Here is a 23,405-nt window from a genome sequence, read left to right as displayed (position 1 = left end):
TGCACTGTGTTGATTGTTGTTGATTGTTAAATGTTCTGCACCTCCCGTCATGTCAAATTCCTTGTATGTTCAACATACCATGGTAATAAACGGTTCTGATTCTGATGTGTTCAAGGACCATTATGATAGTCTGTTTTTTGTAATTATTTTTTTTTACAGGTTGATGTTCACACTAGTTAAACCAGATGAAGATATTCAAATTAAATTCAAAACATTATTGAATTCTTTAGATAATAGCTGCAGGTGATACTATTTGTACATCACATGCAGTTTTTCACATTTCTTGAAGTTAAAGTTATTTAATTAAAGCAGTGATTTTCAACCACTGTGCCATGGAAAATGTCCAATTTCACTTAATTGGTCCAAAAAAATTGCCATTGTTGAGCGTCTGAGCCTGCAATGGCTGGCTCAGTAATGAAATACTCTTCCATGCCAGTGGATGGCAGTAGTTACCTTGTTAATTTAATGATGAATAATTATTAAATGATACGTGGGAGAGGTTGCGGTGACAAGACGAACAGCGACGGAGAAAAATTTGAAAAGGAAATATGCAGACTCTGAACTGGGCAACAAAACTAAAAACAGAGGGAGACTGAGCTGTTGAGGAAGAGCTTCGTGTGAGCCACTCAGTAAGGATCAACGCATTGAGAGACTTGTCATTAAATTGTCAGCATATATGCTGTATTACGCTACAATGTGTCATTTTGTAACTTTTTTGGTCGTTGGTGTGCCGCGGGATCTTTTTAATGTAAAAAATGTAAGTATTCACACCCTGTGTCAAATGAATGTAAGAATATTTGACATACATGACTTGTCTTCACTGATCTCTCATACTGCACATTAAATAAAAGTGTAACATAAAAAAATATAGTATTGCTTGATAACGAGTATTTTGTGAGCTTGATGCTCCCACCAGCTCTGGCCCTCTGTGCTCCCACCTGAGCGGATGCCTTTGACAGGAAACGTGGCCTGAGCCAGGAAGTTGGGGTCCGAGAACATGTCCTCCTCGTTGACCACAAAGCGCAGGAAGGTGAGCTCGGGCTCGTGCACGGTGAAGACCGCCGAGTCTGCCGGGGATTTCCACACTGGGTTCAGACCGTTGTCACCTGCAGCCGACAGGACGACAGCACCGTTCACATGAGCACAAACAGCTTCTCACTTCAGTCTCATTTCTTTCCCCGTCCCACGGGGTTTAACTGTCAACCCTCCCGCCCTCTCCTTACGATAGACGATGGTCTTGAACTTCTCTTCCGTGTGCCCGCACAGCTCGATCTCCACGAATGGACTGGCTATGCTGCGGCCGGGCTTTGGGAGGTGTCTGGCAGCGATCACCTGCAGACACACACAGCTGCTGTTAAGAAGTTCTCCCCAGCAGCTCATTCAGCATTTACTTACTTTATTACGAAGTAAAGATCAGCCAGTCAGCATCATGCACTTCGATATATCCTAAAGCAATCTCATGATGATGATGATGGTGTATGTGTTAGCCAGTTATTACTGTGTGTGTTTGTGGACAGACATACCCTAATCACGATGTCGTACTTGACCTTCTTCCTCTCCTGCTGAGGCTCGTAGCTATCGTCACGCATGAAATCCGGCTGCAGCACGTAGCCCGTACGTCCATTCAGACCGAAGAGGGCGCTGTTCAACTGGGTGTATTTATCTGGGTGAAACACATACATAATATATAAACCTCTGTTCTACATATCGCCGCTGTCGGGCAGGAAACCAAAACTGTCCCTTTTCAGGAAATGAAAAAAAAATTCATGTGTTTTTAAAATAACTACACACTGCGTCTTCAAAGTAGGTATTGTGTCTTATAATATTTGATTAAAATCAAGCTCAAACAGAGTGACAAGGTTTTTTTCACCAGTGGATGTTGGGATCCTCGTTTTGCTAGTCAATGATTAAAATGGCCGCTGAGGTTGCGTCACTAGCTAGCTACGCAAGTCTCCTCAGCAAACACTGACATCTATAGTCACAATGTTAACAGCAGAGCTAGTTTCATAAACAGTGTAGTTCGTAAAGTGTGTAGTTTTAACTGAGCGGCGAGGTCTGAGGGTGAGGGGGTTCTGTAAAGTTCACAGTTGGAGTTGCGAGCCACCTTCACCCCGGGCCTTTCCAAGCCGACATAGAGCCAGCGGCCATGGTGCCTCACAGAGGAAATGCGCCCGGCGAGAGGCCAGCCATCACCTGGGAGAGGTCTCAACAGGGGATCCTTCCACACCGAGCAGCCGACTTTGACCTGCCGAAGTCATGAAATCAGACGAAATCGTCTCGTCGCTGCTTACCTTCAGCTCTGCCGTGAGACACGCTTCATTCACGGAGGAGGCGGGGATTTGCACTTGTTATTGTAGTTTCATTGTCTGTATTCATCGCTCTTTTCTTTGTTTGTACGACCATAGTGACCGTTTACTCACAGCGCTGGCAGAGACCGGTAAATAAATCAGTCCGCCACTTCCCCCACAAGATGAAAAGGTTATGGAGCAAGTCTGTTGCGTTAGCTCCGCCTACCCTCTCTAACGGAAACTGCTGGGTATGAAAAAAATCGTGTCACTAATGTTGCCGCAGTCACCCAGTTCATAATACCGCAAACTATTCAATCACCATTGTGTTACCTCATGTGGCAACAGATTTGTTTGTGTCCAAGATGCCAAATGGGAAGTCTTATAGACCGTGCATACAAAATCTAAATATGACGGCTGCATTTCATTTAGCTGCGTCAGTTCCAGGGCCCTGGTCTTTTGTCGGCTCACTGACATTGCTTAACTGTGAAAAATGTCTGTTGGCAATACTTTTAAGGAAACCTTAAATACTGTATGCTTTTGCACTCCACTTGTTTCCTGGATTACCTGACCGGCTGGCCACAGTTAGTAAGACTGAGGATCTGTGTCGTCGATAAAGACTTATACCCCTGAGTTGTTCCACCGAGCGGCACAGGAGATCAGTCTAGATAAACTACCGTACCTGCAGTCTGGAAGTTGAGAGCCACCATGTGACTCCCAATGGCCCACAGCGGGTAAGGGTCGTAGTTGGAGGACTCCACACGCTGGCCTTTTGGGTAGATGCGACTCAGGGCCTTGCGATTGTAGCGCAGGAAGTCCTTGGTGCGGTTCTTTCCTGGCATCTTGTTCTCCACAAAGGAGCGGATCTCCTTGTAGCTGTAAGAGTCTGTGAGGACAAAGAAAGGAGCAGTCATTTGAGAGGTACATGTTGAGCTGATAATGGTCCCGACCAATAAACTGGACTGAAACTGTTAATAGTGAAACCTGTGACTATATAGAGTATATTTAGCTGTTATTATCCGGTTGTTGGTTACTGATAGTTAGCTTGAAATATTGCTAGCTGGTGATGTAAGTGATACGTTTGTTGCTTGTTGGTAGCTAAGGAAGAGTGCACGGTTTGTTGATTGGTGGTGAAGCATGCATGCTGCCAGTGACGACACCGTACCAGGTAGCAGAACACGCTTCTAGCTGGTTGTTGTAAGCTAGCATGCTGTTATAGACAGAAGTGAACACTGCTTGCTTTAGACGGCTGTGTTGAGTGCGTGGGTGCAGATAAAGAGGTGGTTCTGGGACACTGGGACATTACTTTTGGATATCTCTGATTATGTTTTTTTGCGCCAATACTTATTGCCAATCATTGATGATCCATATTGGCAGATACAGATCCCTTTTCTGTTCTGTTTGGTTATAGCAGCAAAAATCTTTTCAACCCCTCTAAAGTCAATGTTAACCATAAAAAATTCTAAATGTTATCCTTACTTTGTTTTAGTCATCTATAATGTGTTTTTATCTTCATAAAAACACACAATCAAATGATATGGAAATAAAAAAGATTGTATCTTGTCATTAGTAGCTTTACTGATGTATTATAAGCTACTTGACTAGTTTACTAGTGTAAACAGCTCATAATTCATCTCTAATATCTATTTATATTGTTGTGAAAACATCTCCTTCAAACAACTGGATTTATTCAAGTTTCTCACCAACACTACAGTTTACGAGATTACACATCATGATAACGTTATTCACCTTGCACTGAACAGAGCCTGAACGCATCATAATGTAAGTGAACAGAACCTTTGTTCATTAGCCGTTAGCGGTGCTGCTAATGTTACTAGCCCTCCTGTCAATTTCAACTTGGATTGGTCGTCTACAATGCAACATTATCAGCGAACAGAAAGCATAAATGCCGAGTTCCTGATCGCATATTTTACTGAACATTGGCAGAATTTTCTTTTTCCACGCTATGATGGTTTAACGTTAAACTGGGTAATTAATCCGCGGTTCACGTGAAGGCCGTACGGCGAGGGGGGATCTGTACGGATCACGGATCGATAGTGGTCCGCTACACCACTATTTTTTTTTTAATCCCGGGGGGGGCACCTACAGAGGTCCGGGCTGTGCCCCCCTGATGTCCTCAAATCCTAGAAACAGCCCTGGGCACAAGATAGATGATTCATATTGATAAAAACATTTAGAATGCTCCCTTATCCCAGTATCTAAAATCCAAACTAGAACAACAGAGTCACTTGATGAGGACCGGTGCGATGTGGATGTAGGTTATGTGCAACTCAGTGTATTTCTAAATGTAGATTGGTGACACACAGGAAGCTGTCTAGTCCTCAGATCTTTCTCTTTGGTCACATCCTGTTTGCTGAAGCACTTTGAGTTGTGGTAGAAGAACAGTGAAGATAGATACTCCCTGAACAGGCTGAGGTGCACTATTTCCTCACTGGTCAACTGTAGGCTCATGACCTGTAGCCTGTATTACGACTTGTGATTAGTGTAACATTCATTTCTTTATACTACAGAGACATAATAATATTGGATTATTGTGAATAATTTTGGGGAAATCGGCTTTCTGACAACAGTAGATGAAAAGATTAAAGCCACTATCATATCTGTACGGTGAATATGAAGCTACTGCCGGCAGAGGGTTAGCTTGGCTTAGCAGAAAGACTGGGAGCAGGGGGGAAACAGCTAGTCTGGTAATATAAGGAAACTGCAAACCTTTTAACAGTCACTTTACAAGCTCTCTGAAAGTTTTATAGTGGAAATTATCAAGATTATCTACCAGCATTATTTGTGGCTGCTGGCAGACTAGCTTGGGGTCAGATGAATGGAACTGACCCCCAAAAAGGGGTTTTGAGTACCTCGACAGTTGTTAATATTTCTGTGGAGAGATTTTGTCAAAGTGACAAAGCGTCATTCGATTTGACAGTGTAGCTGAGATCAAAATCAAGGTTGAGTTTGAAGATGGGTGTCATCCGAGCAAGGGCGCCAGTAATAGGGGAGGTAGGGAGTAGGCCTGTTAACGAATAATCTGTTTTTTAATATATATTTCAATAGTAAAAAAAACAGATATTTCAACATGAAAATAAATATTTGTTGTCAGGGGGAAAGAAGCAGCACTACTGGGTTCGTCAGCCTCACATCCACTGAATGCACTGAGTCACACAACCTCTCTTTCTTTAATTGAAAATAAAAGATGGGTGAGTAGTACTTCCTTTCTTACAATGTTTTTACTTCACAAACAGAAAACGCACATTTTATATTGTGAAATTTAATAGAATGAACAAAACTTTAAGCTCCCCCTCCAGCCAGCTGCAACCTAAAATTCGTTTTTGTTTTGAAATGTGGAGGTATAGTACAGGTAACTCCTCGTTTCAACGTAACGAATCAGCCATTTGCTGCACAGTCACTCACATCGTCAGTCACAGCGTCATGGACATAATGTGCAAAAACAAATAGTGCAAACATGAAGGTTTTTTTTTTTTGAAAGTTTGGGGCAATTTATGGGCAATTTGATATCCCTAGCAGGAAGGGAGGAATGGTACATTAGAACCTAATAATAAGGTATGTTTTTTGTCTCAAACTAACATGTGGAACACAATAGTGACTACAATTTTAAGAGTTACCATAAAGATTTACACTTTTTCTGGTGCAGTTTCTTGCTCAATTGCTAGATATTCAGACATAATCTGTGCTCGGGTAATTCTAATGTAACCAAATCTGATGTGTATGTATATGAACAGTATTCATACAATTCTTTCATAACTTAAAATTATGAAGTTTCATAGAGGTAATAACGATAAGAACAAGTTTGGTATGGCTTTATAATCTAAAACTTATCTAAAACATATTGACTTAATCACACTGAAAGAATAAACACATTGTAGACTGTTTACATCGGAGCACACTTTGAAGCTGTGGTAAAGTCTCGTCAAATCATCATGTTGCACGCGTTCACAGGCCTTTGTGTTCAGTATGTGCGTCTGCATGTGTTTACCAAAGCGGTCCTTCTCCTTGCTGCGCGGCTGACAGTAGACCACCATGTCCGACATCTCCATGGCAACCTCTGCCTTCTTCTCCACTTCCTCCTGCTGTCTGATCTGAGATTGGACAGAAAAAACAGCCACTTCCTGTTTGCACAGTGATGCTGACAGACCGCCGGTATCGCACTCCCATTGGGGTTTTACAGTATGTTTCAATCATATACTGTCCTTAGATTTAGTCTGAACTAGTGTTACACAAACTGACAATATGAAAAAGCAGAATGTGAGCTGATAGTATAGTTTGTCATAACAAATATCATAGCACAGTATCCCACAAGAGTCATACAAAATGTCATAAAAATATACGAATGTAAACAGAAATAGAAAGCTTTTATAAATAGCAGACTTTATAAATACTTGTGTAACAACCTAGTTTAGAAGGCCCCTCTACATACATTATCGTATACCACAAGATGCTAACCTCTTGTTCCCTGTTATACTGCTTGCTCATCGCTCTCTGGGTAATGTCCCAGCCCACTTGGTACCATTCGAACAGCTCCTCCAGAGAGCCCGCTGCGAGGTCGAACTGCAGACTGTCCTGCTCCACGTCCTGCAGGGTCAACACATTGGGCTTCCCGTTCTTACCATTCTTCACTGGAAGCAAAGAGGGACACATTACTCCCATATTTTCATAGACAATTATTTAATAAACGGCATATTCGCATCCCATTGTAAATAATTTACAGGAAGCCACATTTGTAATTACAGCACATGTATCGCTCCAAATGCAAAGACCTAATTCCACAATGTGGGAGTAGCCTAAATGGCCTGCAAAAGGACAATTCACACTCACTGGTCCCTTCTCACTAACTTGTCGGTGTCAACAAAAAGTACAATTTGGTGACCAATGCTCAACGTCTAGTTGACATATAACATCTGTATACTATGCACAGCATCTAATAAAGGTAGACGGATGGATAGATAGATAGGTAGGTAGATAGATAGATAGATAAAACGGTAAAATTATGAATGAAAAAATCTTACCCCTTGAGGTTTGTGACCACTTAGGGGAGCAATTGTCGTGAATTCTCCTCTATCGTATGTAGCAGCATAAAGTGCATGAACTCTGTCCTTTCGTTAGGAGCAGAGATATGGAATGTGTGGGGCCGTGTAGAAGCCATGTCCTTAATTTATGCACCCTGATGACATGTCCAGATGTTTCATATTATCGGAGCCAGAGTCCGAGGAGAAGTTGGGGGCCCATGTCCGAGACATGTTTATTAGGGGTCCTGGAGAGGACAGCATCATCTGCATTTAAGAGGACGAAGACTCTCCAGTCGGCAGAGTCATTATGAATTGACTGAGGACTCTCCGGTCGTGCTAGCCGTCTGTATGACATGTGTTGCTTGTTTGTAATAAACTTCATGTTACCAGCAAGAACAGTGTCCGCGGATCTTCCTTCATCAACACTTCAACAGCACTGTCGCATGAAATATACTACACAATGCTTTGATGACCAGGTTGCAGCTGAATGCACAACAATACACACAATAAGGGAAAATGTTTTTGTGCTATGACAATGATTGTGTTAGTCTTGTTAGGAATAAGGGTGAATTGGTATTGAACCGTTTCGTATGGGACGCCCGGTTCGGTATGCACCATCCTTTCGGTACGCCCTGTGACCCCAAACAGCTGTTTACGTCTACTTCTCACGCACGTGGAACAGAAATACTGGAGCGCACGTTTTACCGGGAAAGATTTTGGCAGCGCACCAGTTGCTGCGTGCAGCGTGCTAGTTGGTTTGACTCGGTAAGCTGGAGTAATAACAGTCAATGGACCACGATTTGTGTCAAACTGTATGCTGATAGATAAACTGAAGTCGGGTATATCTGTGGATGCACTTCAAACATTTCATTTACGAGGGCATCACCAGAATGTGTCGATAAGCGGAAAGAAAAAACGTACTGAACGGCGAGTCCTTCCCTCCACAGAGTTCAGGCAGCCTCCCACTGCAGATTCAGACCGAGCCAAAGTGACCAATGCTACAGAGTGTCGCTGCGTATGTTCGACCACACTCGATTGTAGACAACACAGATTTTAAGCATTTAAGTGCTTGAGCCCCTCTAAATAGGGAGTTCACATGTGCATTTAGTCAGTCTGTTGTGCTGCTCTGTACAATGAACCATAAGCCACATCCCAGTCCAGGAATTATCAACAGAAAAGTCTTATGATGGAGCATTACAGAATCAGAAACACTTTACATTTACATTAGTTTTTTTGCAGTTTCTGTGTTTTCCCAGGTGGCAACCTTCGGTTCTTCGAGTGAAGCCGATGCGGAAGAGTCTTATAACTTGCATTCTCTCTACTGACCAGCAGGGGTCCCATCTACATTGGTTTAAAAAAAGTCCAGTTGTATGGAAGTCTATTAAAATGACTCTACTTCTACCTCAGTAAACATTGTAAACATGAGTTTATGGTCTCAATCTCTAGCTTCAAGTCTTCTTCAATACAGCATGATGTTCATTTATTAAATGATGGTCCATTTAGAGTCAAACCATAAAGCAGGGTATGCTTTAGGGCGGGCTTACTGCGATTGACAGGTTACTGCCTCTACCAGAATCTTATACGTATATCTTATATCTACATCGCTCCTTCGCGTTCCAAATATGGTCACTTCCCTTCTTCAGATGCAAAAAAGCCAAGATGGTGGCAGCCTTATTCCAAGATGGCAACGCGAGATTCCAGACTCAAGGGTTCAAAACATCAGTCCACAAACCAGTACGTCCTCTTCTTAAATACAGTCCATATGTTTTTCCTTATTGTACCAAAAACGTACCAAACCGTGACCCAAAAACCGAGACACGTATCGAAACGCATCATACCGTTACACCCCTGGTAAGGAAATTAAGCAAAGTGCCAGCAAAAAGCAGGGAGGAAGATGTTTTTTTCTTCTATTTTTAGAAGAACACGGCTTTAGACTTGTTTGCTGTTGGAGTTGTTTTTTTTGTTTAAGTTTTCAGGCTTTATTAATTGGTTGTTTAACTACTAGGAAAAGCGACATCAGTGTAGTGAGGATAGCGACAACTAGCATGCATCAGATACTTAAAGAACTCACAGTTTTGGATGTTGCACTTGGAGATGTCCACCACGCCCTGACATAGTTCACCTAGTGGGTTGTCTTCCATGTCCTGTTTTAATACATGTGGCAAACACATTCGATTATTTATCAGTCGATCGCTGTGCTGATGGATCTCCATTTAAACTGTGACCTGAACTCTAATGTTCACCTGTCCTTTGATGTCAGGTTTGGTGTTGTTGGACACTTCCTCGACATAGTTCGCTGGGAAGAACAGCTGCAACTTTCCACCGTAGTCGCCTTTCCACCTGTAGTGCAGCATAGAGCGGAGGAGGACAACGTGAGGACCTGTTTTGTTCTTTATGCCATGCTAGCCAAGTATATGCAGATGACGATGCATTATGCAGGGTATTAAAGTGACTAGTTCCTAAGATATGGCAAAGACTCATAACTGTGATGTGCTTGTGTGTGTGGACTCACCATCCATTGCTCTCCTTTGATACATTGTGTATCAAAGCTCCGTTGCTGAAGCTGTGCTCATCCGGATTTTTGGCCTGGTAGCTGTAGACGGCCCTCACTGTACTTTGAGGCTGAAGGAGACAAACGCACACTATCATGACTAGTGTGCGTTTGTCACAGGACACCACACAGGATACCAGACAGCTAAAGCAGACAGTGTAGTGGTGTGTGTATACACACCAGTGAGGGCTCGATCTCGTTGGGTTCCACGTACGTCTTCACTTCATACAGAGAGGCACAGTCTTTCTCCTGTGTTAGCACAATACACTGTTACATTACATTACAGTCATTTAGCTGACGCTTTTATCCAAAGCGACTTACAATTCAGATGCTATCATACCATAGGCACAGCTACGAGAGCAATTTTGGGGTTAAGTGTCTTGCTCAAGGACACATCGACATGCAATCAGTTCAATGCCAAGTAGCAGAGCTAAAACAATGGGTGACTAGGATGCATCAGTGACTACGCTGCTGGAGATTTGAAGACATTGGAAGGCCTATGTGTTTTTCTTTTTCAAATATATAATTTTTTAAGCCATGCCAGCAGTGAGGTCATAGGTATGACAATGTCAGTCGGTGCGATTAAAATATCTCAGCAACTATTGGATAGTTCGCCATAACAATTTTGTACAGATGATCATGGTGCCCAGAGGATGAATCCTAGTGACTTTGGTGATCTCCTCACTTTTCGTATAGCAGCAGGTCAAAGTTACTAATTATCCTGGTAAATATCTTAACATATACTAAAATAATGGGCCCAAACATTTGCAGACATTCATGGTTCCCAGTTTATGAACCCTAATGACTTTGGTGATGAACTTCATTCGTGGTGGAAAGTGACAAAGTACCTTTACTTGAACCATATTCAAGGATATTAATCAATGTCCTGCATTTCTGCATTTTACTACTGTATTTTATTTCTTACACTGCTTTTTAGTGTTTTTAATGTTTCAATGAATGTTCTTAATTGTTTTTAAATCTCCTTTTCTTTTGCCTTATATTTTGATGCTTTTTTAATGGTTTTATGTGAAGTACTTTGAATTACCTTGTTGTTGAAATGTGATATACAAATAAACTTGCCTTGCCTTGCTCAAGTACTGTACATAAGTTCAATTTTAAGGTACTTGCACTTTAATTCTTTTCTTTACTTCATACTTCTTCTCCACTACATCTCAAAGACAAATATGGCACTTTTCACTTCACCACATTTATTTGATAACTGTAATTACTAGTTGCATCGCAGCTTAATAATACAAATATATAATCAACAAATACATTATGATGTATTATTATGGCTAAAGATAAGACTTGACTGTTACCCGGCAGGGTAGATTGTAAAGAAATAAGCCCCACATTGACCTGCTTTAACAATAAAGTATATAACACATTAATGCATCAATAATTACAATCCAGTAATTTATACTTTTCTCAAATGGGCTGTTCTGCATTATGAGTATTTTTTCATTTTAGCATATTTTGATGCTAATACTTTTATACGTAAAGTCAGTTTTTGAACTTTTACTTGAGTATTTCTACACTGTGGTATTCCAGCTTTTTGCGAAGTAAACAATCTGAATCCTTCTTCCACCACTGCTCCACAACTATTTGATGGATAGCCATAAAGTTTGGCTCAAACATTCATGTCACCCTCATGATGAATTGTAATGAATTTAATGATCTGACGTTTCCTCTAGGGCCGTCCACAGGCATAAATATCAGTTTCTCCAGTGCTTTAGTTTATAACTACAAGTCTGCAAAACTAATAACATTTCCATCAGCCTCAGCTGTACCTTGAGTTTAACGTTATTAGGAAATTTTGGCCTGCTGACACAAACATCAGCATGTCAACATTTTTATCGTGAGCATGCTGATGTTAGCATTCAGTGTAAGTACAGCATCACAGAGCCACTAGCACGGCTTGCTTAGTGATAATATGATCCAGTCCTGGACCATGCAGTCCCCTATACAGACAGAGCAGATTTACAGACATCCCACTTATAAAGACTAGGGCCCATTACCCAAAAGCAAAGATAAGATGAAGAAGAATGAAGAAGAGGATAAACGCAAGATCCCCTGGCAGGTTATCACCTGAAGAAAGTGACGTGTCAGGTGCAGCTTTACAATAAGTCCGTTGGATTTGTTCTGACTTGTTGGTTAAATGTTTCTAAAATATGTTGATTCAAAGCATTTTTCTGTTATGTCTCAATTATCTCTGGTCTTTGTATGTCTCCTATAGTCACTCACTGTGCTAAATTGGTCCACCAGCTCGGGGGTGACTGGGTAACGGAGCTTGATCTTGCGATACAGTGGCTTCTTCCTGAAGTAGTTGACCAGGTCCACAAGGCTCTCGAACTCGGTTGTGGTGCCCAGCAGGTACATGTTGCCCTCCTTCTGGATGCGACAATGTTTGACCTTACCGTCACCTCTGAATGAGAGACAGATGATTAATACACACACACACATGCACACACAGATCCAGCAAAGACAAATAAAGTCTGAAGTGTTATTGCACCTGAACGTGATGGCGAAAGAGTCTGGTTCTCCTTCTCTCTGTCGGATGAGGAAAGCTCCGTCTCTAGGAATCCTCAGCAGGTAGTCCTCGGCCTGACCTCTGCTCAGGTTACTGTAGAACCACCTGCACAACACACACACAACAGCATAGTGTCAGGATCCCTGTCTGACCCGTTGTGTGTTAACCTCTGTTTCCCCCCGATCTCCTCTCCTCGAATGGCTAATCCGGCTCCAGCACCGGGAATCCCCCGTGCCGGCTCTGGATCCCTATGATGGAACGCTAATGCCCACTAATGGTCAACGCCCTGGACGGCAGCTTCCTGGTGAGCATAACCCACCGGACCCAGCCGCTCCGGCTCATCCTGTCTGGAAATCACAGAGAGAGACCAATTCTCCTAAAACCCCCTTAGTGCTGGGCCACCCTTGGTTTACCACTCATAACCCTCAGATTGACTGGACGGTGGGAAGGATTTCTGCATGGAGACCAGACTGTCATGCAAACTGCCTAAGATCTGCGCTGCCCCCTGGAAGTTCCCCCGGGGATTTACCGGTTCCTCCGCCAGACCTCGCCTCCATACCCACTGCCTACCATGACATCGGGGAGGTGTTTAGCAAAGCTCGGGCTCTCTCCTTACCACCTCACCGACCACTCGAAGCCGGATTCTTCTTCGTCGCCAAAAAGGTTAATAGCCTCCGGCCCTGCATCGACTATCGGGGTCTGAACAGCATCACCACCCAGAACAAGTACCCCCTGCCTCTGATTAACTTGGCGTTTGAACCTCTCTCAGGAGCCACGATCTTCACTAAGCTCGACCTCTGCAATGCATATCACCTGGTGCAGATCCGAGTGGAAAACGGCGTTCAACACCCCCCTCGGTCACTTTAAGTACTTGGTCATGCCCTTTGGACTCGCCAATGCCCCCGCAGTGTTCCAGGCATTGGTAGATGGCGTACTCTGGGACTTTCTGAACCGTTTGTTTGTTTATTTAGATGACATCCTCGTCTACTCAGCATACCTTCAGGAGCACCAGCGCCATGTCCGGATGGTTCTCCAGCGCCTACTGGAGAACAAACTGTTTGTTAAGGCTGAAAAATGTGAAATCCATGTGACCTCAGTTCAGTTCCTGGGGGTTCATTATCGAGAGGGGTCAAGTTAGGACACATCCGGAAAAGGTCAAGGCAGTGACTGAATGGCCGACCCCCTCCTCTCGGAAACAGCTTCAACAATTCTTGGGGTTTGCCAACTTCTACCGCCGTTTCATCCGGAACTACAGCAAGGTAGCAGGCCCCCTCACTAGACTCACCTCCTCCAAAACCACGTTTGTATGGACATCAGGAGCCGGCCAGGCGTTCCAACTCCTCAAGGTTCTCCTCTGCCCCACCCTGACTCATCGCGACGACACTCGACAGTTCTTTGTCGAAGTAGAGGCCACTGACACAGGCGTGGGAGCCATCCTGTCACAACGTTTTGACTCTGATTCTAAGCTCCGCCCCTGTGCTGTCTATTCTCACCGGTTGACTCCAGCGGAGAGAAATTGTGACGTCAGAAACAGAGAATTGCTGACAAACTGACTCTCGAGGAATGGAGACACTGGCTGGATGGGGCCTTTCATCCATTCATAGTCTGGACGAACCATAAGAACCTGGAGTAAATCGCCTCTGTTCTCGCACCACTCCCTACCATCTGGCCGGTAATGGGTAATGCGAACGTTTCAATAGAACTCTCACCAACTTGCTGCGCACTCTACCCGTCTCTCGAAAGAGAGATTGGAATTCTTGCCTGCCGCAGGTACTGTACTGCTACACCACTCCCCATCAGGCAACTGGTGAATCACCATTTTTCCTCATGTTTGGTCAAGAACCCAGGCTGCCGGTCGATTTCCTGCTGGGCAGAGTTCAGGATCCGGTGGGAGGAAACGTCCATGAGTGGATCCAGGAGCACCAGGCTCAGCTGCAGGTAGCCTTTGAAGGGGCTAGGGAGAGGTTGAGGTTGGCGGCAGAGCGTCGAAAGAGAAACTATGATCAGCATGTTCGAATTGCGCCTTTGAAGAAAGGTCAGTTGGTATTGTTGAGGGATTTTAGTGTGAGGGGACGTCATAAAATCCAGGATCTGTGGTGTCCTGTGGTGTATAGTGTCCTGAAGGCACCTAAGGATGGTGGCCCAGTTTACACCATTGCGCCTGTGGACGACCACAGTAAAACTAAGCAAGTCCATCGTAACCAATTAAAAGACCTGGTTGGAGCAGACTCCCCAGGTCGTGGCTCCACCAGTGACCCATGTTCCATGGACATGCCACTCTCTGAGGACGAGTCCTCATCCGATGGTGATTTGTTGATGCCGCAGCAGCAGGAATGTCCTCAAGCAACACCTATCGTGACATCTGCCAGACCGACTGCAGTGACACAAACCACCGTGGGGCTGCTACCCCCACCATATGACCCGGCCTCTGCTGTGCCAGACCCCATAGTCGTTCCCACTATTGTGAGGACAGATCAACCATCTGCCTCCTGGGCTGGCCCACCATCCAGTCACCATGAATGTAATGATGTGGCAGCACGTCAACTGCTTGTCAGCATTCTAATGTGCACCATCTTCCCAGATCAGTAGAGAGAATCGCAGACAGGCCTGCAAATCCCCCTGGTCCGGTGTCCAATGCAATGTTTGCTGTGTTCAGGCCCTGGAGTTAGTTCAAACTATTTTTAGTCTTGTCTGTTCCATCGTCGGGGCGACGATGCAAGAAGGAGGGGTAGAGTGTAGCAGAAGGGAGCTTTTGTCACTCGCTGGGCCTTGCTGTCATCCCTTTAATTGCATGGCCATCTCTAGCCAATCACGGTGCGCAGGCATCATATAAATGTGACGGGGATTCCCTTAGCTCCCCCCTGACGTCAAACGAGTGTCCCGTTTCCGGTCTGCCGGACTTCCGCCACTGTTGCAGACGATCTCTTGGGCTCCCCTCCTCCTGCACAGGAGACTCACCTGCGGATCTGTGTCGCCGCTGGTAGCAGCGCTACATGCCCTCCTCCCCCCTTCTGGAGCAGACGAATATTGCCTGATCGGGGACTTTTTGCTGGGTTCGAGTGGAACGTTGCCACAAAGTGGCTACAGCTAACCTGCTCATATTGAAAGAACGCTGCTGCTTTGTCTACGGGTGTTTTGCCTACCGGCGTGTGATTACCGGCGTGTTGCCTACGGCTGTGTTGGACTAGGGGTTGTGGAACACTGAGTTTCGCCACTCTGCTGCGCTGCGTCGCCTACAGGGTTTGACACTGCTATTATCAGCACTGCACCCCGGTTCTGTGCTGTTTGCCGTCAGCATCACCCTTGTTTTAATGAGAACAACCTCTTTTTAGCTTGAGCCATTTTATGTGTATTCTGACAAGGGATGTTAAGGCCCACTCTGGCTTTTAGTTTATATAAATTGCGTAACTGATCATCCCCCGACTGATCCGTTAACTGGAGTTATTTTGGTTGTTTGGTCTTGTCTTATTTTGTTCCTTTGTTTGATTTTCCTTTCCGAGAACCAGAGCCTTTTGTAATTGTGTTCCTTGTCCCTGTAGGAGCTGCCAAGCCAAGGTGGTGGGGTTGGTGCCTCCGGGTGTTTGTGTCTCCCTTCGTGTGCGGTGTGGTTTGGTGTGCCCCTGGTTAGGAACCCTCACGTGTGGTTGTGTGTGAGTGTTGTGTACACGTGTGATCGGGGTGCCTCCTCTTTTGGGATCCTCACCTGTACTGGTCCACCTCGCCACTGGTAAGCCGCAGCCCTACACCTCTTTTATAAATAAAGGCTCTTTTATTAGTAGGTTGTGTTTAAAATTATCTGTGAACCATTGTTTGTATAATAAATAAAGATTGTTTTGTATCGGAACCACGTCTCATGCTAAATCTGTATAATGAAGAGTGTCCTCTGAATTCTCGATACTGTGTGGGCAAAACTTAATCTTCAGGTGAAATTTCTAAGTTGGCGTTGTTGTGCTCTGACTATTGGTTAATGTACATGTAAACATTAAACCACATCCCACCTACCTCTCGCCACACTTAGCCACCTCAGGTTAGCGTAGCGTAGCTCAGTTGCAAATTAAACGCATTCCCAGGCATAAAATGTGAGCGCTGTGAGCCAGAAATACCGTTCGTACAAATCCTTTTCCTGGCTGGGTCAGGGTTGCTAGCTGTGGGGTTAGCCTTTCTTACGATGTCCAATTTTTTCAGGAAATATCCTTCTTGAGAAATCCATTTCTCCTCCTCCTTCAGCCATTGAATGTTAAAAAAACAAAGCTAGGTAAAAAAAAAAAAAGAATCTACACCAAGCAAAACGCTAAAAATGTCAGGTCAATGTCATAACTTCTTACATATCAACTTGAACTGTTACTACTACTACTAACTTCTGATAGCTGCTTCAGTGTCATGCTAGCCCACTGACCAATCACGCCGCACATAAAATAATTCGAATACATGTGGTGTATTTATGAAAAATTATTAAATTATAAAATAGCTATAATTTTGTGATTCTGTTTAGGCCGGCAGAGAAGGCTTTGCAGGCCCTGATGGCCCACCACTGATATATATAGTATATATCAACCGCCCATGCATGCCATATATAGACCATTATTACAGACATAATCTATTGTTACCCGTCATTTTAACTCAGCTAGCGAGATTTAATCCGCCGAAATCTATATATATATATATATATATATATATATATATACAAAAATTATACCACGGTATGATAATTAGTTGCTAGCTTACAGTGTATATCGATTTTTAGCCAGTCCCCTGTGATTTATCAGACTGATGTTTGTTTATGTATGACAAACCCCTTTTGTAGGTGTGGGTTGGGCTGCGGTACAACATCGGTGAGGCGCAGTTCAAAGTCTTGGCAGCGCAGCGGGTTTTCTCTGTAGTGCTGGATCACGGAGTACACGCTGGGAAAGTGCAAGTTTGGCGTCAGGTAGAAGTATGTGCGTGTCCCCTCTGAACCCGAGCGAATGCGACAGTGCTGGACCTTCCCGCTGCGCCTGAAATACACGCAGATGATGAATGCGTTAAGAGACACACACAATTAATTTAAATATATTACACTATTACAAAAAAAAACACAGTCCTTAAGTTTTTGGTTGGCCATGAGATCAAGAGACTGGATGTTGTACCAGAAGGAGAGGGTGAAGTCTGTGCGACAGGTATCACTCGGTCGGGCCAGGAAGGTACCATCTCTTCCCCCGGTCTCTACACAGTAATCGTGAATCAGTCGCTCGGCCATCAGCCTGCCTTCACGGTCTCGCTCGGCCATCAGCCTGCCTTCCTTCAGACGACCGTGAAACCATGGCTCTGAACAGTGCATGTCCTGGTACTGAGAAAGATGACAACAACACTGGTTTGACATGTTCTTATCGTTTCTTGTAAGAAAATCATCACTGACCAATTTATAATGCCAATAATTCTTTCTCCTATATATTTCCTTATCAGCGACATTTGTCTTTGACAAGAATAATCACATCAGAAAAAGGACTTCGGTTAAACTACCTCAAAGTCACCTTGAAGTTATGTTTACATTTAGTGTTTTTTTTACCAAAATGCATTGTGAGTTTCCATTCAAAGCATAAAACAAAAAAAGCTGGTTTTATAAATATTTTGCATGGTTTAATCAGTAAATGCTGCATTTCTTGATGCATTACCAGCACCACACAAACAATATGGGAACACACTACTCCATAGTGCTACCAGTGGTCAAGTAATTCCACAGGGTGCCTTTCACCTTGTCTTATAATTAATCATAACCTCTGTACTGTGGGCAGAGGAAAGCGTTTCCGAGTGGTATTATTGTTGCCTGTCGCAAAGGCAACCGCATCGCTCTCTGATTTCCTCAGAGCCTAGCAACTACCAACAACACAAGACAACCTGCATCAGTTACAGTTACTTCGGTTGTCCGTCTTTCTGCTACTGGGGGCAATAACGGCAAAGAACTTGTATTGAGACTCTTCTATCTGGGGATAGCTACCGATAGCTACCAGGGAAAACAAAGGCACTATCCTCTTTCTGTTTTGGTGGTGCAATGGTTGACGCCAGAGGAGGCTGGTCCATAGAAGCTGCTCCTCCTCTATTTTTTTTAAGAGTAATTGTTTGAAATAAACCTTTACCAAATCTCAGAATAATTTATAAAATATTTGTTCCATTATGTGGAAAACCAGGGGGAAAAGCTGAACAGACCCAGCACAGGGGGCGGATCCCCAAGCCCAGGTTGGGGGAGGTAATATAGAGGGAGTCTACTATCCAGTTCAGGTACTGCAGCCACTAAGCATGTGGCATTGGTCACACCTGCAGCCCATCAAGTGATTAGAGTGAGCATATGTTCACAGAGCTGGGAAGAAGATAAGGAGGATCTCCTGAACCACTTGAGAGGAGCTGCATCAGACGGGAGGTAATCCAGCAGGCTGACCTCTCTCCTCTGTCCTACCCACACAGGACGAAGGAACTGTCTCACACTGGGTGTGGACCGAAGGCCAAAGACCCCGACCAGGTGGAATCTTTTGTTAACTTTGACCCCATCTCCCTGTACCCTAACGTAGTTACTGTCTCTGAGTCTCCTGTTTTATTCCTGAATCTTGCCTCCATGTCCCCTGGGTTGCCACAATACATACCTCTTATGATTGTTAAGCGAATGGCGAGAATGGTAACTATGGCAACGGCAGTGCATTTATATGCGGCCGGTAGCATATTATGGCATATGAAGGAATACATTCATCAACATCTGAAAAGGAAGCATGTGGATTAAGTGCAGCTGCCCTTAAAATGATCACCGCTCCACGGCCAACCAACCAGCCAGACCTGCTGGTCCAAACGATACCGATCTGCCCCAGGGAGGAGAGCCAAGATAGAAGCTAAGCTAACCCAGCTAGGACCCGAGGCTACTCCACTTTCCAGCATGCTGCTGGCTGGCCAATGTTCTGTTGCAGAAAAATAAGATGAATGAAAGCAGCGGGAGGTCGGTGACTGTTGAGCCCACATCTTCACAGAGACCTGGATCCATCGTAGTCCAGGATCAAGCTGAACTTGACAGGTGAACAACAGCACAGAAAGCAGGACTCTCAGGACCAGAGGAGGACGACTCTGTGTTCACATCATGATGCTTGGTGCTCAAACACAGTCAAAGTTGATGGACAATGTTTCCATGATGTTGACTTTCTAATGTGAAGATGTGGGCCCTATTGCCCAGAGAATTGTTGTTGGTGCTGCTGTTTACATTCCTCCTGATGCAAATTAAAAGAAATGCACTACTACTACTGTTTTTGTTAGTCATGTTTTTCTTATGAAGTAAATGGATTACAACTGCATTTTGTTGTGGATCCCTGTGTTTCATAACGACAATAAATGTTCCTTGAATCCTTCTAGGGGGGGCGCAGCAGAGCTCCGCTTTGATTGTTTTAAAAGTCTTGTAAGCCATTGTTTCACTGCTTTTTTTTTCATTGAACATAAGAAAGCATAGATAAGTTGCCAACTAGTGTAAAATAACATGACGCTGTGGTTTGGTTTTCCTCCTGTGAGCCACAATATTTTAAGTCAGCAGCCACCACTGGACTTTTGTGCCGTAAAGTGAGCCTTCATTTTCCCGGGAGATCGTACCCGCTGGTAGACATAATAGTATAGTGAAAGCGAGGCTTATCGGGAAGCAATCTAAACGCAGATGGTGTCAATATTCTACAGCCATTACATTGTGCAATCAACATTTACTTCACAATGATAAGTTAAAGCAGAAAAAACAGTTACAGGTAGACTCTTGTCTTTTTACCTTCCTGGGATCTTCTTCCTCCTCCTCATACTCCTCTGCATAATACAGCTTGTCATCAGAGATCACACAGTAGTGCTTGTTCCACCGCTGAGAAAGACAAATGGAAATTTACATTTTAAACTCTACATGCAAACAAGCTGCTACTACAGGGAACTTTTCAAGCGCAACATGCAGTCATTTCAAATCAGAAATTACTCACTGAAGTTGAAATACAATGTTAAAACCACAATTCCTTGCACAGTGCATTAGAAAAAACATAAAAAACAACACCTTGATGGAGTTTAATGACTTCAAATAATATTAAAATCAACAAGGAAATCACAAGGAAATCACATCAACAAGGAAATCCCAACAATGATACACATCGTTGAAAGTGTACGCTCATAATTTCACATTAATGAGGTTGTTTCAGTGATTATTTCTGTCTGTAGGATAATCTATGAGACTGTAATTACTTCTGCTACAACAGCTGCAATATCTCATGTACACGTGTCTTTGTAGCACTAAAATATAACCGAGAGAATTAACTCGGGGATTTTAGTGAGACCAAACATAAAATGTGTGTTCCTTAATTTATCATAAAGGTTTGCTAAACAGGCCTCATATGTGACGTAAAACAGGTCAACAACAATCATCCTTATGTTGGGAAATGCATGTTAACACGAAAGGGAGTCTCAGCTACCTCGCCGAACCCATTTGACCCCTCTGACAGTACCTGGTCCACAGGGTCCCAGATCTCCAGATCTCCTTGTTTCTGCCCCTTCCTGAAGTCTCTGGTGGTTCCTCCTCCCTCCACACTGAGCTTCTTGTGCTGCACAAGGAAGAAACAAGAAGAGCGCAGTCATTAGGAATGATAACAAAACCTTCTCGCCATCGAAACACAAATTCCACTGACACATCGGTATGTTTAGACAGTACCTTGAGTATGATTTTGCCCTTCAGCTGCGTAGGTGACGGTAGCTGCTCAGCCATCTGCTCCACAGGTTCAGTCAGCAGTTTGTCTCCAAACACGTCTCTGAAGATGCGAGCCATCTGACGCTGCTGCTCCAAAGAGCAATGCTCCTCTATGGACAGGATCACTGGGAACCTAAGAGAGAGACGACGTGGTTGAGAAAATGGGTTGGCTGTAAGATGACAATGTTAATAGGAAGATTTGGAATGCTAAATTCAAAATTCAGACCATTAATATATCAGCAAACAATTATTAGCTATGTAAAGATATAGTGGAGTGATGGCGTCTTGAGCAGATGATGAAGTCACTCACGCTCTGTGTGTTGTAGTCAGAGCTTCTCTTTGGTTTTGTTTACATAGCCGGTCCGGCCCCGCCTGCCATTTATTGCATGTGACTCCCTGTGTGCGAGCCCACTGGCTAGCTGACTCGCTCTGACCGGCTAGCTGACTCGCTCTTATTATCTATGTCAAAATCAGCAAAAAAGGTTGAATATATTGACGCATGACGGGAATGGGACGTGATACAATTGTTCAAAGGAATTTGACTTTTACATTAGTTAGTTAAAAAAAGAAATAAGAAAAGAAAAATGTACCTAAATGTACTTAAAGTGGCATAATCACCTTTTGTTGGGTCAAAAACAAAATGTTAAAACCACAATTCCTTGCACAGTGCATTAGAAAAAACATAAAAAACAACACCTTGATGGAGTTTAATGACATCAAATAATATTAAAATCATTTTGCAATTCAAATTTAGAATAGAATCAGTGAGGTGGGTAAAAAATGTATGCAAATTCCCCAAATAAAGTTGAAGCTTAATGAGCTTAATGAGGATTCAAATGTGAATAGAAGAATTCAATGAAAATACAAAAAAATATATATTTTTTCAAATCATGAAACCTTTATCTATCAAGCCCAGTACAACCACAACCCAGATCTATTGCCCTCAAGGGCACCTGCCCAATTTAAAATTAACTAATGTTGTTTTACATGGATTCATATCGGCTAGAAAGACAACTCTGAAAGCTGCCATTTGTGTGTGTGTGTGTGTGTGTGAGAAAGAGTCATAAAGTCACAGATATAGTGACTGTGTTTTTTGTGGTTCTTACTCTGATGTGACAAAAGCGTGATCGTTAATGGCTTTGACCACATCCTCAAACTTGATCTTGGTCGTCCTGGTCCAGCCGTGGTAGATGATTGGCTCCCCGGGCCCTTCCCAGCAGTCCACTGGACAGATTCAGTACCACACACAACAGATGTTGATAATATAAAATAGAGCATTCATTATTATCATTTTACTCCTACTCCTGCAAATGAAACTCCCAAATGTGAATTAAAATACATTAATGATCTAGGGCTGGACGATACTGACATTCAACACAGCGGCATCCCAGACGCAGACAGCGCACATAAGCTTCTGTGGACGACTCACTACGAAGCTGGTCACCGGTGAGGTAGCTGTTGAAGGACACACAACACAGGAGACGTGCTATAATATGTGTATATTTTTCACAAAATGAAAAGGTTATGTATTGTTACCTCTGCTATGAAATGTTTTGATGAGCAGTGTACCAGATGTACCACTCTCTAAAAAAAAAGGTTTATAATGTGTAACTTATTCATGTTAATAAACAATTGGCTACCGCTTTATGGATCGGCTTTAAATCATTAATGAGAACAATGTTTGGGTTGCCAGATCACGAAAGAAAAACACTGCTGGATCAATGAGTGAAGCCCCAGAAACTTAAACCCTGCATTTCCCATGATGAAACTATTATATTTATATTAGACCCTCACGGTTCGTTAAAAGACACATTTTAAAACTCAATTGCATACATTTGTAATGCAATATATTTTTAATGCAGACTTTTTATTATAAATTTGTTTCCAAACCCACAGCAAACTAACTTCATTTTTTCTCAGACCTGACAAAGCTCCTCCAGACAACCAAAGTCAATCAATAGACACGTCTCACTTTCTAATGAGCCATCGGCAAAAGTTAGAAAATCATCTGTGAGATTAATGGGTCATTTATGAACGGTCTGTGCAATAATCCACCGACAATGCAGTGGTGAATGGAAGTTATTTTTCATGAATGTAGGAAGCTGGATAGGAAGGTGAACCCCAACTTGCTCCAGAAGGCTGATGAGCAGTATGGCAGCCTCTGCCATCAAGTGTATGAATTTGTGTGTGAATGGGTACATGTTAGCATGTAGCATAAGCGCTTTGAGTGGTCAGAAGATTAATAAGGTGCTATACAAATGCAAGTCCATCTACCACTTTGATT

At 43.4% G+C, this 23,405-nt stretch overlaps 1 protein-coding gene across 1 annotated transcript in view; it reads right to left on the bottom strand.

Moving 5' to 3' along the window:
• The window catches only part of plcg2 (phospholipase C, gamma 2), a 44,698-nt gene that overhangs the window by 3,329 nt on the left and 17,964 nt on the right, over window positions 1–23,405 (bottom strand). The window contains exons 12-30 of the mRNA XM_079162353.1: window positions 22,491–22,576; window positions 22,228–22,345; window positions 21,086–21,254; window positions 20,883–20,978; window positions 20,168–20,254; window positions 17,532–17,731; window positions 17,199–17,399; window positions 12,388–12,510; window positions 12,120–12,300; window positions 10,056–10,124; window positions 9,837–9,946; window positions 9,568–9,664; window positions 9,396–9,468; window positions 6,762–6,934; window positions 6,295–6,397; window positions 2,968–3,171; window positions 1,524–1,663; window positions 1,224–1,332; window positions 939–1,106 (exon numbers count right to left, since the gene is read on the bottom strand). Coding sequence (XP_079018479.1) covers window positions 939–1,106; window positions 1,224–1,332; window positions 1,524–1,663; window positions 2,968–3,171; window positions 6,295–6,397; window positions 6,762–6,934; window positions 9,396–9,468; window positions 9,568–9,664; window positions 9,837–9,946; window positions 10,056–10,124; window positions 12,120–12,300; window positions 12,388–12,510; window positions 17,199–17,399; window positions 17,532–17,731; window positions 20,168–20,254; window positions 20,883–20,978; window positions 21,086–21,254; window positions 22,228–22,345; window positions 22,491–22,576 — 2,507 coding nt within the window. The remainder of the gene's footprint in view (window positions 1–938; window positions 1,107–1,223; window positions 1,333–1,523; window positions 1,664–2,967; window positions 3,172–6,294; window positions 6,398–6,761; window positions 6,935–9,395; window positions 9,469–9,567; window positions 9,665–9,836; window positions 9,947–10,055; window positions 10,125–12,119; window positions 12,301–12,387; window positions 12,511–17,198; window positions 17,400–17,531; window positions 17,732–20,167; window positions 20,255–20,882; window positions 20,979–21,085; window positions 21,255–22,227; window positions 22,346–22,490; window positions 22,577–23,405) is intronic.

The sequence above is a fragment of the Pholis gunnellus genome (genome assembly GCF_910591455.1).
Source record: "Pholis gunnellus genome assembly, chromosome: 7".
In the NCBI taxonomy this organism is placed as follows: Eukaryota; Metazoa; Chordata; class Actinopteri; order Perciformes; family Pholidae; genus Pholis; species Pholis gunnellus.
This window is presented reverse-complemented; position numbering and strand designations above follow the sequence as displayed.